Below are 17,402 nucleotides of genomic sequence, written 5' to 3'. Positions count from 1 at the left end.
CTCACAAGGCTGCTGCAGCCTTTCAGACACGTACATTTTGCACCGAGGGCTCGAGTGTGCCGTTCGACCAGGAGGTCTCAGGATCCTCTCAACCTTCCCAGCGATTGATCCAACTAATGTTGCATCTCCTGTCAGCCATCTGAGCAATGTTTATTTCATGCACAGGCCTCTAACTACGAGGGGAGATTTACTTGGCAGAACTACATTTTGTTATTTCACACAAGCCAGAGAGCTAAATCAGAATCATGATCACAAACAGTTACTTACACCTGTCTTCATGAAAAAGCTGCAAATGAGTACCTAACCTCCCTTCCCCCCCACCCCACCCCACCCCTTCAAGCATTCTTTATACACCAAATCCTCCTGAAATAAATAGGAATTTTGGGATAACACTATTTCAAAATGTGGCTGCCACTCTGAATTAATCATTTGATGCAATAGCAAAATCCATTCTGTTTGAAGTTATTAACTGAACACAATGCACTAAAGCATAACTGATCAGTATCTAAAGAGAGGTGACAGGTGGGACTAGGGACCAGTGACATGTAAAGTTGAAAGTTTCAAATTGTAAACCTGGTACAATTCCAAATCCAGGCCGACTCGATTCAGCCTGGGAGAAGGGAGGAATGTCTGGAAACACGTCTGACACTTACTGCAGCAGAGTCGGTGCCTCTGTTTCTCTTGATTAATAGCAGCAGCAACATTGGTGCAGTAAATAAGTGAGGCAATTACTGTTCACCTGGCCCTCCATAGCAACAATACAGGAATTCCCCTCCCACCTCGGTTTTACAATTCTCACAACCTGCATTTTGCGATTGATATTGAATTAGGCAAGCTTTGGTATGTAAATTCCTGCAGACTAGGAATAGAATTGAAACCACAACCTTTTTGCATGTGAAACACTGCCCAGAGGAAATTATCCAAAATATGGAGATGGATAAAAATCCAGGTGCAGTGTGGAAATGACCAGTCTGCTACACTGCACCCTTACACACCCAGACATAGCACTGAATACACGACAACCACAAACTTATTGTCCAAACCACTTTGTGACCAGATTTCCAAAGTTGATTTCATCAAAAACATAAAGCATACGTATTCCTTGACAGAAAAGATTTGAGATTCAGAATACAGCAAGACATAAGACATTGTGTAAATAAAAACTGCGTTATTTTGTTTTGTTGGCTGTAACACTCTACATCAGGATTAAAAAGTGCAAGCACCTCACACTAATATCTGCCATCCTTTCTCTCTGCTCTACCCCGTGACTATAAATCACACATGTCCCCAATCAAAGACCCATTCCTACACACTGTTTGCCATTAATACATAGTCAAGTTTGACTCTGTCTTGTTGAACATAGACATTCTAGCTCCAGAGTCAAGTCACAGCCGCCCAGAATACAACAGGCCTTCTGCAGAGATGCTGTCTCCCAATCCCACAGTCCTGACTGGGTCAATGCAAACCATCACCGGAGTGATGAAAAATGAGATGTTTTCTCGATGCCACACGCCCACAGGGTTGGTCGGACTCAATGTCATTTTCTTTGCTTTCAATGTTTTGTCCAGTTGCGACAGAACAAATTGCATGGGGGATTTGAGAACCACTTTAGTGGGATCGATGGTGTCAGTGCCACATGCTTGACTGCCAGCAACTCTTGCACCAGCTGCAACAGACGAGTTTTGGTTGCTCCAGTGACCATTGATGACCGCTATCATGTGGTAGGTCAGGGTGTGAAAATGAATGCGCGTTAAATCTGACTCCTTGGTCTGATCTGTTAGCCCATACTCTTTGAGGAGCCAGAAGATGATATCACTGACCATTCCAACATCAGGGGCTCCATTCCAAAACTCCTGGGTGCTGTGAGGCCCTGAACCAGCTTTACTGATGAACAAGAGTTCCTGCTCATTCAGGCCAATCGAGTTCACAATAGTAAGAACCTGCTAAGGAAAAGAAAAATGGATCAGCTTGGAGATAAACCAACAGAATACCAAAAACACTTAGATGATTACAACCCTTGGTAAAGAGGCGGACAGCAAACCAGCTGCCTGTCACACTGCTTCTAAATAAAACAATGGCCCAAATCACACGCCTTTGCCTCAGATTGCAGCAGAGAACTGTCTGCTAAATAGTATTCATGACGACATCTCCCAGTCCTGGACTCAACAGAGTCCAAGAGCGGTGACACAACAACCTGAGGTTAGCGACATAGACTGACCGTGCCAGAGATATGCGAGTTGGTGCCAGATGAGGGCAGCTCTACAGGTTGGTCAGAGAGAGACAATAGAGGCCTCTCGGATGGTCAATCATGTCCATAGTTGGGAAGCACGAGGGACTGCACACAATGGTCTCGGCTAGATGCCGGTTTTTGACCAGATAAAAGGTAGTTGTGACACTGATTCAGCACCATAAACCTGCCTGGATTCAGTAGGGAAACAGGATCCTAACCCTCTCCCCTCATTACCTGTAAGGCAACACAGAAACATTTATTGTCCCACTTCTAAACCGAGGAATGGAGACCAATTTTACTTTCCCACATTCTTCAAACTCAGCAAAGTAAGAGAATGACGTTGAGACGTTCCACCTCTGTGGAACTTAGGGCACCATCGACCTTTTCAGCACCTACCCCCAAAATAATTACCTGTTGTACAATCGCGTTCATGTATGCTGTGTCTGTCATGCTGGCCAGCTCCAGGTGCACAGAGATTTCATTGGGGATCTCCGAGATTAACAGACTAACCTGGGGTTTGGATTAATGGGGGAATGGGAGGAACAAACAGAAGTCATTATGTTCAAAATGAAAGAGACTTGAGTTACAGTTCAGGGAAGCATAGTCCCACGATAAGAAACTATACAACAAAATCCAACATTAACCAAGCAGTTAGAACTCTGCATCCTCAACAAATTATTATTGATTCTCTGCCCAACACCATTGATTTTCTGCCCAGCATTTCCTTGATGGCATCGGTTCTTACTGGGCTGGGGTGCTGCTCACCATTGAAGACCAGGTTGCCTGCACCTCCCACCCCACGTGGTTAGTTTTCAGTAGTGCAGCCAATCCTACAAGCACCTGATGCCCTGATACAATACATCACTGGACAGAACAACACACCGTGGAGAGCAGTCCAACACCTCCACGTGGAAGAGCTGATGTACATCGAGATTAACTCTGGAGCGCATCAGAAAGATCTGCCAGAAAAATATGAAGCAGTGACTGAAGAATTTTCATCTTGCGTCTGAAGTGGAAGAGGAGCAAGAATTAGAAATGGGATGGAGTTTTTTGGGGTAATTTGCAAAATTCCTTAAACAGCAAATCTTCAGCCCAAGGAGCAAGCAGGTAAGTTCCAAATAGTTGTGGAAAGTAGCGCAGTAATGAGCCCAATCCCATTCTTCACAGCATAAAATGTATAATTAAGTTTGAGGGGCATAGATAGGATGAACAGGCAGTCTTTTTCCGCCAGAGTGGAAATGTCCAATACTAGAATGCATAACTTTTAAGGTGGGAGGGGAAAAGCTTAAAGGAAATTTGCAAGACAAGTCTTTTGTTTTTGCACAAACACAAACATTAGGTCCTTAGATGGACTGCCAAGGGTGATGGTAAAAGAGGCATGACAGCTACATTTATAATAATAATAATAAGCATTTATTTTATATAGCGCCTTTCCAGAAGCTCAAAGCGCTTTACATAAACAATCATAACATAAAAACAAACAGACAAACTATCCTAACGGAGAAGCGGCGAATAAACAACGCCAGCATCCTCTCACGTCAGGGTCCGGCAGTAGACAGCAAAAAGCACAGGACACATTTAAGAGGCATTTAGACAGCTACACAAACAGGCAGGGGATAGTGATACAGACAATGTGCAGGTATATGGGATTGGTTTCATTTGGCATTCCAGTCAGCACAGACATGGCGGGATCTATTCCTATGCTGTACTATGTTCTATCAATGACAAGTAAGGCTTAAGAAAGGTACTGATAAAGATCTGGGTAGCTTTCCTGTTCTTCATGTGAGGAGGTTTCTTGCAGCAAAGCTCAGCATCCTCCATGTAGTCACATTGGGATCGCATGCGTTGAAGAAGCCACAGCGTCTCAGTGTTGTAAACACGTCAGAAACCGTGGAGGTCCTGGTGCCATGAACAGTAGATTGACAGAAGCTTCAGTTCGAGTCACCTTCAGCCTTGGAACCAAGAGTTCATCTCATCTAACTAAGACACTCATCCTACGCAAGGGCATCCACTTTTGGAACTCAATCTCATCCATGTTAAATATTTTTTAAGGAGATTAAATTTTCAAAAACTACAGATGCAGGAAATCTGACATAATAACAGAAAATGCCAGGAACACTCAGCAGGTCAGCAGCATCCATGGAGAGAGAAGCAGGTTTAATGTTTCAGGTCACAAGCTGCAGTGTTCCCAGCAATTGCGATTGTTATTTGTTCCGAGACATTCCACCTTTTCCTTGGTGATTCATTTTAGTTTTGAAACATGTTCTGCACACAGAACATCTGCATCTGCATCTTCTGCGAGTTCAATTGCTTCTTATTTCTAATATTAAAATAATCTATTTCTTTGTCACCTAACATTCAACATTGTTTGTGACAGTGAAAGAGAGCTTTGTAAATCAAGGCCAAAGTATGTGATTGCTATTATAGTGAAACTTTGTAAATTGAACATTTATAAATAAAGGGATATTGATAGATCTATAATGGCATCTGTTCAAAAATGAATCAGAATCCAATTATCTGTTGATGGAAGGAGAAAGGCATCTTTGTGACAATCCAACACAGTCCAGATGGTGGTAACACCAGGAGTGAATCTAAAGAGAAGCATTAATGCTGACAAAAGGGTGGAAGCCTCCTAGAAAGCAATAAAAGATCACAATATAACAGAGGCACAAATGCTCAGATATTATTGATAGCTGCAAAAGTCTGTATGTAATAATAGGGAGAAGGCAAGGCTTTTAAATAGCAGTCAGCATTTCAATGGCAGGAGATAAGAGGAACAAAGCAAATTGGTGAAGAAAATTAAAGTAACATTTTAAGAAAAAAATGCCAAACAATAGAATTGAATATTTTGATCAGACCCCTCACTCTGAGACATGTGCAAACTTGTTACATGGATTTACATGGTGGATTATAATCTCTGTTAATTTTGACACAGTGTGTGTTTACTATACCCCACGTGTAAGAAAAAGACGTACAAGTTATTAATAAAGTGGAATTGAAGGCATCTAATACCTTTGACCCCGAGAAGAAAACAACAGATATTTACATAGTGAAGCTGGCTTGCTGATCTTCGTGGTGGGAGTGCACTTTAATTATTGGTAAAAGAGTTAGAATAAACAGGAGCTGGAGGAGATCAGTGCTTTACAGCGACTCTGCCATTCATCACCATCGTGGCTGAACATCTACCTCAGCCATTTCCCTGCACGATTCCCTTAAACCCATTGCACGATTCCCTTAAACCCATCGCTCTCTGTATTCAATAACTTCAAAGACCAAGCCGCTAGAGCTCCAGGCTACAGAATTCCAAAGATGCCCCATCCTCTGATTGAAGCGACACCCTCATTAAAGGGCATCCTACTTATTCTTGTGATCTCTGGTTCTGGACTCCCGAGCCAGGGGAAATATCCTCTGTCAAGCCCTGCCAGCACTTTGTAAATTTCAGCAAAAAAATCCTCTCATTTTTTAGTGTCAAACTCCAGACAATACATGCCTAATCTATCCAATTTCTTCTCATAGAAATTCTGCAGAAGGCAGACAATCATTGTGCAATTCCCAAAGCTGCCTCCCTTGCTGAATTAAATGGTTAGAAAGGGTGTGAAGACCTTTAAAGGTCTGAAAGACTAAGGGAGGTCATTCCATACAAAAGAGCACACAATGCCAGAGCACAGGTGGCTTTGAGGCTTTTGAGGACAGTATTCATCTGTGCCCAGTTAGCACAGGTACTTGTCTTACCTCTTGGAGCCTCCTATCTCGTTCTTCTGTTTCCTGTCCCTCCATCATGTGTAAACCCGACAGAACAATTAGCTCGGGTTCAAACTCCTTCAGATTTGATACAAGGGTCTCCAGCATTTTCATCTCTGCATTTGATGTATCGTGGGAGAAGATGAAGCGATTGGCGCTGGGTGCGTTGATTTCCCCCCAGCTTTCTCCTGCATAAACAGACAGCATTTAGCTTCATTCTGCTCGAAAAACAGACTCTGGCAAAATGTAATAGTCCATTGCTACAGTGGATTTGCCATTAATTTTCACCATGTAGCTATCACTGACTACAAGCCTTTAAACAAGCAGTGAAGAAAGGGAGAAAAAACACTAGCTCACACACAGTAAATTATCTATATCATTAAAACAGATTAAAATCGTTACAAACACTTTACATTTGGAGTGTTTGTATTGTAACCTAATGTAACATTGCCAGCAAAGTTCCATTGAGGGAGAAGTGGTATCCAGGACAACTGGGTGCTTCCTGTTCTCTCCACAATGTGCCATTACATGTCCAACATGCTATGTCGAGTTTATTGTTCTACACACAAGCACGGTGAGGTACAGGTACAATCAAAGTGTTGCTTGCAGAAGCATCACAGGCACATAGACACAGACTAACCCACAAAAACAAATCACAGAGGGGGAGTTTTTTTGTAGCCTCAGGCAGGCCTCGGAAGTCTGAAGAAGGGTCTCGACCCGAAACGTCACCCATTCCTTCTCTCCTGAGATGCTGCCAGACCTGTTGAGTTACTCCAGCACTTTGTAAATAAATACCACAAAAATAAATGATACATACATCCCACATGAAATTCCACTGCAACAAAAATAATATACAAGTAACAGCTTAGCTTTGAGCATTTCCTGACCACCATTCACATCACTGTTTCATTGAACATGGAACAGTATATGGGCCATTCGGTCCACAATGTTTGTGCCGAAAATAATGCCTAGCTGAACTGATCTTATCTGCCTTCACAAGATCCATATCTCTCTATTCCCTGCACTTCCATGTGCCTAACTAAAAGTGTCTTAAATGCCACTATTGTGCCTCCACCACCCCTAGCAAGCATTCCAGGCCAAATTTTTTTTTAAACCTGCCCTGCACATGTCCATTAAACATTCCCCCTCTCACCTCATAGCTATGCCCTCTAGAGTTGGACATTTCCACCCTGGGGGAAAAAGATTCTGACCATCTACCCTATCTGTGCCTCTCATCATTTTATACACTTCTATTCAGGCTCCCCTCAACCTTGGATGCTGAGAGAATACAATCCACGTCTGTCCAATCTCTCCCTGTCACTGAAATCCTCTAATTCAGGCAGCATTCTGGTAAACCTCCGCTGCATCCTCTCCAAAGCTTCCACGTCTTTCCTGTAATGGGGTGACCAAAACAGAATGCAATACTCCAAATGTCCAAAAGAGCTGCATTGTGACTTCCTGACTCCTACATTCAATGCCCCTAGCAATGAAGGCAAGTATACCATATGCCTTCTTTATCTGAAGATGTGTCGACCTGAAACGTCATCTATTCCTTTTCTCCAGAGATGTTGTCTGACCCGCTGAGTTATTCCAGCATTTTGTGTCTGCCTTCTTTAGCACTCTTACTACTTGTATTGAAACTTTTAGCGAGCTATGAACTTGTACTCCAAGATCCATCTGCACATCAATACTGTTAAGGGTCTTGCTATTAACTGTATGCTCTCTCCTGGCATTCAACTTCCCTAAGTGCAACACTTACTCTGGTTAAACTACGTCTGCCATTTCTCTGCCCCTTTCTGCAGCTGATCTATATCCTGCTGTATCTTCTGACAGCCTTCCTCACTGTCTGCAACTAGTCCAATTTTGCTGTCCATCAGCAAACAGACATATATACGATGTTGTGACTTTGCAATTGCATAAACTCTTTGCTGTGCTTCCTGTGACCACACTTCAAAGATATTTAATTGCTTCAAAATTGCTTTGGTACGTTCTGCAAGAACTAGCAATGCAACTGTGGAAGGCATCGCAACCCATCCAATCATACCCTCAACCAACATCAACGTCTATTCTGGCAAGGCCCCTGGATGGCGAATCCTATCACATTCCTCACACCAGGATTCATGGACTAATTGAAGCAACAGTTGCAATCAGTCTGAAGAAGGGTCTCGACCCGAAATGTCACCCATTCCTTCTCTCCTGAGATGCTGCCTGACCTGCTGAGTTACTCCAGCATTTTGTGAATAAATACCTGCGATTTGTACCAGCATCTGCAGTTATTTTCTTACACTACCTGTTGCAATCAGGGTGATGTAAACAGCAACACAACAAGAAAGATTCCTCACCAGCATGGTATTCCAGAATGAGATGGAACTCATCCATTTTCTGCAGAGATTCCGGTGGAACAATAATCTGATCGTCCAAGAGTTCATGAAGCTTGGGACCCACAGGCCCACACAGTAGCACCTGCAGACAAAACATGCCAAATTATTCCTTCCAAAAGCAGAACAGACAAGGCATGGCTGCTGCTGCAGCACACCCAAGCAATGTGGGAGAGATCATTGGAGGCCCACACTGGTATTTGGTCTCCTGTTGCTGGACTGTTAGTCACAGCCTTTAGGAGTTACTAGACTAATGAAGCAGGAGATCTTAGCAGCCCTGCTGATGCCAGCGGTGCGACTTAAACCCACAAAGAGCTGTGGCAAGCATTTACAAACCACCCCAGGCCTGACCCACACCATGCACAGGCACTAAATCTCATGGGAACGTGTAAACTGTGAGCGTGGTTCTCCGGCGATAGAATGTAGAAATAGTGGACTTACCGACAGATTCCCAGATGAGCCCAGCTTCTGGCCAATGAGAGCAGCATTTCCACCAACAAAGTGCTGCAAGAACAAAAGAAGAATCGAGTTAGGAATGGCCTCAAATCAGCAGATCATATCCCATACCCGAGATAGGCACAAAATGCTGGAGTAACTCAACGGGACAAATCTCTGGATAGAAGGAATGGTGACGTTTCGAGTCGAGACCCTTCTTCTGTCCAGAGATGCTACCTATCCAGCTGAGATACGCCAGCATTTTGCGTCTATCTTTGATGTAAACCAGCATCTGCAGTTCCTTCCTACGTGTATTCCATACCCTACCCATTCAAGCGTAGTTTAATGCGTTCATCCCAATAATAAAAAGGAATAATTAGATAAAACTTTAATATAGAGTGATCAACTGTTTTAATAATAATAATAATAATACATTACATTTATATAGCGCTTTTCATATACTCAAAGACGCTTTACAGGGATTTAGAGAACATAGGGAAGTGAATAAATAGATAAATAAGTAAACGAACAGAGAAAGGAGACAGAAGGTGGGGTGACCTTCAGTGGTTGAAGGCAGTACTGAACAGGTGAGACTTCAGTGATGTTTTGAATGTGGTGAGTGTGGAGGAGTCTCTGACGGTTTGAGGTAGTGAGTTCCATAGGGTGGGAGCAGCGATGGAGAAAGCCCTGTCCCCCCAGGATCTGAGTTTGGTCCGGATGTGGGGGGATAGGAGATTGGCAGCAGTAGAGCGGAGGGTGCAGGTGGGAGTGTGCCTGTGGAGGAGGTCGGTCAGGTAGGATGGGGCCAGGTTATGGAGGGCTTTGTAGGTCATGAGGAGGATTTTGTACTGGATTCTCTGGGGGATGGGGAGCCAGTGGAGTTTGTAAAGGACGGGGGTGATATGGTCACGGATCGGGGTGTGGGTGAGTAGACGGGCAGCGGAGTTTTGAATGTATTGAAGTTTACTGATGATTTTTGAGGGTGCGCCATAGAGGAGGCTGTTGCAGTAGTCCAGACGGGAGGTGATGAAGGCGTGGATGAGGGTTTCTGCAGCTGTGGAGGAGAGGCATGGACGGAGACGGGCAATGTTTTTGAGGTGGAAGAAGGCTGTCTTTGTGATGTGTTTGATGTGTTTGTCGAAGGAGAGGGTTTGATCAAAGATGATTCCAAGATTCCGGATGTGAGGGGAGGTGGATACTGGGAGACCATCAATATTGAGGATGAAGTTTTGGGTCGATTTGGTGAGCGTTTTTGGACCAATGATGATGATTTCAGATTTGTTGCAGTTGAGTTTGAGGAAATTTGATTGAAGCCAAGATTTTATTTCAGTGATGCAGTTTGTCAGTGTAGAGTGTGTGGTGGGGGAGATTGACTTGGTGGAGATGAGGAGCTGGATATCAGCGGCGAAGCAGTGGAAGTTGAGACCATGACGGCGGATTAATTGACCAAGGGGGAACAGGTAGAGGATGAAGAGGAGGGGGCCTCTCAAATTGCCTCCAATGACAATGACTTAACTGCAGGACATTAACTTTATTGTTAGGTGAAGTGTTATATGAAGTGCTTGCTCCACAAGCAGCATAAATGTGAAAGGAGACGTTTCCATATTGAAAACAAAATGACGATGAAAGGTTTACAAGGCTGCTCTGAAGCTGAGCCACTCGTTTCAAATCAAGATACATCTCGGACCTTTCTTGAGAATGTCTGAAGAAGGTTCCGATCTGAAACATCACATGCCCATGTCCTCCAGTGATGCTGCCTGACCCGCTAAGTTACTCCAGCACTTTGTTGTTTTTTAAAAAATTTACCAGCATCTGCAGTTCTTTGTCTCCCTGCAAATCAACTTCCACGTTTATCTCAGCAGGCCTGACTCTACTTTAGGGTGCCTCACAGCATGGGTTGAGATCCAGTCTCCAGTCTGAAATTCACACGAGATCCCACACAGAGTGTGGCCAGAGCACATTTAACAAGCCCAATGTTATCAGGTTTGTTTAAAAGCTTCAAGGGACCAAACCCAGGCAGCACCTTTGGAATGTACAATAAGGGAGATTAGAATAACTGCATTCAGTTACGACACAAGTACCAGACTACAGTCTGAGCACTGTGCACCATTCTGGTCTATTTTCCTTCATTCTAATTGTCCCCCCGAGGAAATTGGAAAAGGTGGAAAATGTGCAAATAAAATAGGATTATGCTAAAAATGAAAAATGTGTCCAGATTTTGGTGGGTCATACATACAAATGCTGGATTGTGACCACATATTGACAGGGTCCTGAAACATTTGCAAAAGCCTTCTTTGTGAGAGCTGGCTCTGTTACTGAAGGCATTTTACGACGTGGCTTTTGGCAGCTTGCCCAGTCAGCTTTCTATACACTATGGCTGGCTGCCGATTTGCAAAGTACAATGCACCTCATTTTAAATCACACACCATTTCCCTGGAGACTGATCAACCGTGGTTTGCACTACACTGGTGGACTGTGTAGTTCGTACCACAGCCTTGTTCATGTCTGGACCCAGGGTTGCAGAACACTGGCTGTGAAAGGTAACCTGCTTATCTAATCTGAGATGCAATACAATCTCAACAATCAGTAACCCATTCCTCTGGCATATGCTTTTTTTGCAATTTATTGAAGTATTTAAACAGTACAAGTTTGCACATGAATCACTTATGCCACAATGATTTCAAAACCTTACAACCAAACAATGCCTTAATTCACTGCCAGAACGTTTATGGCCTAGGAGGCCATTTAGTCCACCATGTCTGTTCTGTTCAAAAAAATCACTGACACCTTGCAGCACTGGTCCACAATCCTGTACACACCTGGGCTCTTCGAGTGCTCCTCACATACTATTAAACCGTGCAGACAGCTTCCCCGTCTACAACTGTTCCTGCAGAATGTTCCAAGTTCCTATCACCACTTCTATGTCTTCCACCAGTTACTTTGCCCCCTGGTTTTTAACCACTCTGCTGAGAAATAAGTCCTTCCGATTTACTCTAGCTATTCAATATTTACTCAGTGTTACACACCAATTAAGACTTTCCTCAGCCGTCACTATTCTAAAGAAAGCAATCATAGTTAATCCAATCTTTCCTGATAGCTATAACCTTACACTCCTCGCAAAACCCTTGTAAATATCTTCAACCTTTCCACACTTTTCTTGAAATGATGTGCAATGCACGTCCTGGTCTAACTAGTGTTGTTTACAGTTCCAGCTAAACCCCAATGCTGTGATCTTCTATGCTACAGCTAACAAGGAAAGCATTCAAGAAGCCTTTTCATCACCTTCATGATCCGTCCGGCTGCCTTAAGGGGTATATACACTGAATCTCCTGTTCCTCCACACCGCTCACTGCTCTCCCATTTACTGCACAGTGCCTTCCCTCATTTTATCTCCCCATATGCAACACCCCAATCGAGATTAAATTCCATTTGCCAATTTTTTGTTCAATTCATAAGTTTATAGATTCAGAAGTCGTAGGAGCAGAATTAGGCCATTCGGCCCATCGAGTTTACTCCGCCATTCAATTCTTGCTGATCTATCTGTCCCTCTCAACCCCATTTTCCTGCCTTCTCCCCATAACCTTTGATTTTGTCTAATGCTTTCCACATCACTGACTGGGCAATCAGTTGCAGCAAACCCTACCTTCCATTCTGCATCTTCCTACCCAAACCACCAGTGCAGCTGCACAGAAAGTCTGCCTTACTATCAAATTAACAACCGTATATATGGCAACTTGGCTCTTCGAAGCATCACACTCCTTTCAGACTGAAAGGTTTCAGAGGTAAAGCTTCATGCAAAGTCGGAACGGCAACACCCACTTGAATGCAGCATAATTGGTGCTGAGGCAGCTCCAGATGCAACATCGGTCAAAGGAAACTTTTAATCATTTGGTCTGATGGGTGAAAAGCACCGTGTCAAAATGAACGTGCACAATTTATACACAGAGCTTTGAGTGCAATGACGAGCAGGGAACTCTCTTGATGTCTTGGCCAATAATTTACCTCAGCAAAAGTAATGACATCTCTGCTTCCCCATTAGACAGAAGGCAATAACATCAGCCAATACTTCCCTGTACTGATGACTAATTAATTGATGTTAGGCACGTCAACATGTTCTCATGCCATGGAGATGTTATGAAAGCAAACTCTTATGTCAGTTCAACAGCTGCCCTCACACTGCCTCCTCATCAAACACATCCTATCCCTGGACCTGAAGAAACTCGCACCTTCAAAATGTTTCTTTCTTCCTATAAACTACAAAATTGGTGCAGTTTCACAAACCTCTCGTTCATCTCACCTTTCCCCCCACTGTTTCCTCCACTCTGGGTGTTGCCCTTGTATTTAACATTGTCCCTTCACCCATTGGTTGCTCAATAAACAAAAGCTGCACCTTAGCTCCTGGGTAGTGCGATGCAGCCACAGCAATTTTCTGAAAGAGTTTCTTGTCAGCGAAGAATCGTTCAGCTGCAACTCCTTTCTGCATGAAATAGGAGAAAGTTTCCCTCAGATCTGCTTCCGACTGCAGTGTGTCATGATCCACTTGTTTCCCAGGGATCAAGCCCAGAGCTTGTAAAAGTCCAACGCCGCACACCACCACATCCACACACGCATTTACCCTGTCCGAGAGGAAGAAGCAGTCAGCAACACTCAACAGCACCCCAACTCACAACGAGTGGCCTGAGTCACCCTTGCACCCTTACTGTCTAATGCGGGTCACACTCATGCAACTTCCATATTTTCAGTTTTAAAAGTTTTTATAGAATCACAGATAAGAATAACACAGAAATAAGCCCTTAAAGCCCACCTCGTCCATGCCAACTGTGATGCCTTTCCCATTTGCCCATATTAAGTCCTCATCCCGCTATTTTTTTCCTATCAAAGTACCTGTCCACATGCCTTTTAAGCATTTGTTGTACCGTGTTGCAGTCATTCTGACATTAGCATAGTATCTCATAATCCCTTAAATGTCTACGCAGCATATTTTAAATGAACCAAATGGAAGCATGTCAACTGTTCAAGGAAATCTATTTGACTCATTGGCGAGTGAGTTTATAATTCTCTTTGAAACCCCTGCAGCCTGCAGGCTAAGTACCGCGTGTCTAAACCCTGGTGATAAACACCGGAATTTAGAAGGATGAGAGGGGATCTTATCAAAACATATAAGATTATTAAGGGGTTGGACTCGTTAGAGGCAGGAAACATGTTCCCAAAGGTGGGGGAGTCCAGAACCAGGGGCCACAGTTTAAGGATAAGGGGTAGGCCATTTAGAATGGAGATGAGGAAAAACTTTTTCAGTCAGAGAGTTGTAAATCTGTGGAATTCACGAGGCCAATTCTCTGAATGCATTCAAGAGAGAGCTAGATAGAGCTCTTAAGGATAGCGGAGTCAGGGGGTATGGGGAGAAGGCAGGAACGGGGTACTGATTGAGAATGACCAGCCATGATCACATTGAATGGTGGTGCTGGCTCGAAGGGCCAAATGGCCTACTCCTGCAACTATTGCCTATTGATAACATCCAGCATCAATCCTTTTATCAGTAACATGCTAACAATAGCAGCCACAAAATGTTAAAGACTTTACCTGGTGATAAGAATCCAAGCTTGGTAATAGTGCAGGGGCAACACTCCACCCTCACTGAGTCTGTGTTCCAGCTATCACCCTCCAACTCTCCTCTCCAATACATCCCTCCTACCCCAATCTCTGTCCCTCCAACACCTACCTCTGCATTATCCCTCTGTCCCCATTACCCCCTCTCTTCATTAACCCATTTTCCTTTACCCCTCCACACCACCCTTTCTCTCATTCCCGAATCCTCTCTGAACCCCTCTTCTCACCCCGCCCTCTTCCTCTATCCCTCCCCACCCCGTCCCCTCCCTCTACCCTTCCCACCTCTCCCCTCCTCCATCCCTCCCCACTCCGTCCTCTCCCTCTACCCTTCCCACCTCCCCCCCTCCTCCATCCCCACCCCATCCTTCATCCGTCACCATCTCCTCTCTCTATCCCTCCCCATCCCGCCCCCTTCCTCCATCCCTCCCCACTCTGCCCCCTCCCTCGACCCTTCCCATCTCTCCTCACCCATTCTTCACCGTCCCTCCATCCCCTCCCACCCACCCCCATCACTCTCCACCCCCTTCTCTCCCTGTCCCCTTCCTCCATCCCCTCCCTCCCACCCACCCCATCACTCTCCACCCCCCATCACTCTCCACCCCCCATCACTCTCCACCCCCCATCACTCTCCACCCCCATATCACTCTCCACCCCCCCCATCACTCTCCACCCCCCCCATCACTCTCCACCCTCCATCACTCTCCACCCCCCATCACTCTCCACCCCCATCACTCTCCACCCATCACTCTCCACCCCCCCCCATCACTCTCCACCCCCCATCACTCTCCACCCCCCCATCACTCTCCACCCCATCACTCTCCACCCCCCCCATCACTCTCCACCCTCCATCACTCTCCACCCCCCATCACTCTCCACCCCCATCACTCTCCACCCATCACTCTCCACCCCCCCCATCACTCTCCACCCCCCCATCACTCTCCACCCCCCCATCACTCTCCACCCCCCCATCACTCTCCACCCCATCACTCTCCACCCCCCCCATCACTCTCCACCCCCCCCATCACTCTCCACCCCCCCATCACTCTCCACCCCCCCATCACTCTCCACCCCCCATCACTCTCCACCCCCCCCCCATCACTCTCCACCCCCCCATCACTCTCCACCCCCCCCCCATCACTCTCCACCCCCCCATCACTCTCCACCCCCCATCACTCTCCACCCCCCCCCCCATCACTCTCCACCCCCCCCATCACTCTCCACCCCCCCCCCATCACTCTCCACCCCCCATCACTCTCCACCCCCCATCACTCTCCACCCCCCCCCCCCCCATCACTCTCCACCCCCCTTCCTCTATCCCTCGCCGGCCCGGCACTCACCCCACGGCCACCTTGGTCCAGCCCACATTGGGCGGTATGATCATGGAGTCCCAGGCCTCGGCCAGGAGCTGCTCCAGCGGCTGTTCGGCGGAGTTGCCGTCCGGGCTTTGTGTGAAGAAGTGTTTGAACGCCTGCAGGCCTTCCAGGCTGCATGAAGGGTGCATGAAGTACAGGCCGACGGCCAGCAGCACCACGCCGGCAGCGACGCGCCACATCCTGCAGACCGGCGGCGGCCGAGCGGGTGCGGATGCGGAAGCGGGGCCGTCACACCGTGCCCGCGCAGGCGCGTCGCTGCCGCCCGTCCCCATGGCAACGGGGCCTAGGCCAGCGGCCGCCGCCTCAGCGCCGGGCCCATCCCCACACTAATGTGCCCGGAGCCCAGCACCCAACCCAAACCGTGACCGCACACTTCCTTGTGGATTACACAGACCTGCGGCCCAACAGATGTTTCAGCTACAAATACACAGAATGCTAGAATCACTCAGTGGGTCAGGCAGCAGTAACAAGGAACTGCAGGGGCTTCAGCAAAGCTGCCAGTCCGAGGAGAGCCTGAATTCAAGCCGTTGTAATGAATAATTCACTGAATATGTGTTCAATGGGTAAAGTCAACATTCCTCCACTTGTACAGGTGGTACCGAAACCCAAAACACACCTGATACATTACAGTATTCCAATAATCTGAGATTTAACATCAGCACTGATCAGAATGGAATTCTGCAACATTACATGCCTTTTTCATTGACAATTTGTAATCAATTCATACAAAGATCTGCACAATGTTTATACCCATTGCATTCCTGGTTACATTTTTGTTAAGACCGCGAAAACCTTCCAGATAACGAAGAACTAAAGGTCCAGCATGAAAGAGGACCTTGGAGGAATTAGTAATAACAGAGAAATGAATGGAGCAGGAGCACAATAAATGCCCAGATGCTGGTGATCTGCAGCCAAGGTTTCGAAGAAGTTGGTTTTGGATGGACGGATGTCTTTGAAAACATAGATTCTGCATGGTTCCCACGAGTTTCAGGTAGCAAGTGTGGCCCCACTATTAAAGAACAGGAGGTAAGAGGAAACAGAGACCAGTTTGCCTCAGATCAACAGTAGGGAACATTCCAGTAGGGAATCAACAGATCAACAGTAGGGAACTTCTTTTGTTAAGGATTGAACAAACTTTAAAACAGATTTATTGAAGTGAAAACATATTTACACAAATCTTAGAAAAAATATTTGAGCAATAGTAACTAGCAGAATAGATAAAGACAACGCAGCCAATGTGTATTTGGAATTTTAGAAGGCTTTTGATAAGATGCCATACAAAAAAATGATTTAACAAAATTAGCATATATATTGGGAATAATATACTGACCAAGACTGGACAAGGTGGGGAGTGATGGAGGAAGGGGACAGGGAGGGGAGGGAAGTGGTGGAGAGTGATGGGGGTGCAGACTATTGGTCAGAAAAAATACAAAGTGCTGGAGTAACTCAACGGGTCAGGATGCATTTCTGGAGAACATGGATAGGTGACATTTCGATATGAATACATTGGTCATTTTCAGATTGGGAGATTGTGATTAATCTTTTTTTCCCCCAAATATAATTTATTCATAATATAAACAGTAAATACAATTAAGACATGTCAATTTCTATGTTCACTTAACACTAATTAATCTGGTG

General features: G+C 45.5%; 1 protein-coding gene across 2 annotated transcripts; it reads right to left on the bottom strand.

Moving 5' to 3' along the window:
• Positions 1-321: 321 nt before the first annotated feature.
• adpgk (ADP-dependent glucokinase) lies at positions 322-15,988 on the bottom strand. 2 transcript variants are annotated; one of them, XM_078429877.1, is made up of 7 exons: positions 15,729-15,988; positions 13,175-13,400; positions 8,791-8,853; positions 8,314-8,434; positions 5,963-6,159; positions 2,642-2,740; positions 322-1,943 (listed from the first exon to the last, which is right to left on the bottom strand). In XM_078429877.1, exons 1-7 carry the CDS (start codon positions 15,941-15,943, stop codon positions 1,386-1,388), a joined length of 1,479 nt encoding a protein of 492 aa, XP_078286003.1. In that variant the 5' UTR covers positions 15,944-15,988; the 3' UTR covers positions 322-1,385. The 2 variants fall into 2 exon arrangements, with proteins under 2 accessions (XP_078286003.1, XP_078286004.1); XM_078429878.1 differs by having other exon boundaries at positions 322-1,940.
• Positions 15,989-17,402: the final 1,414 nt, after the last annotated feature.

The sequence above is a fragment of the Rhinoraja longicauda genome, chromosome 38, assembly GCF_053455715.1.
Source record: "Rhinoraja longicauda isolate Sanriku21f chromosome 38, sRhiLon1.1, whole genome shotgun sequence".
NCBI lineage: Eukaryota > Metazoa > Chordata > Chondrichthyes > Rajiformes > Arhynchobatidae > Rhinoraja > Rhinoraja longicauda.
This window is presented reverse-complemented; position numbering and strand designations above follow the sequence as displayed.

What these genes read in the sequence shown, in the direction of transcription:
- adpgk (XM_078429877.1), bottom strand. Translation starts at nt 15,943, where the DNA reads ATGTGGCGCGTCGCTGCCGGCGTGGTGCTGCTGGCCGTCGGCCTGTAC. An exon ending in GCTCATCTGGGAATCTGTCG is followed by an intron (nt 8,435 to 8,790) that starts GTAAGTCCACTA and finishes TTTTGTCTGCAG; the next exon opens with GTGCTACTGTGTGGGCCTGT. An exon ending in TGAACGCGATTGTACAACAG is followed by an intron (nt 1,944 to 2,641) that starts GTAATTATTTTG and finishes TCTTTTCCTTAG; the next exon opens with CAGGTTCTTACTATTGTGAA.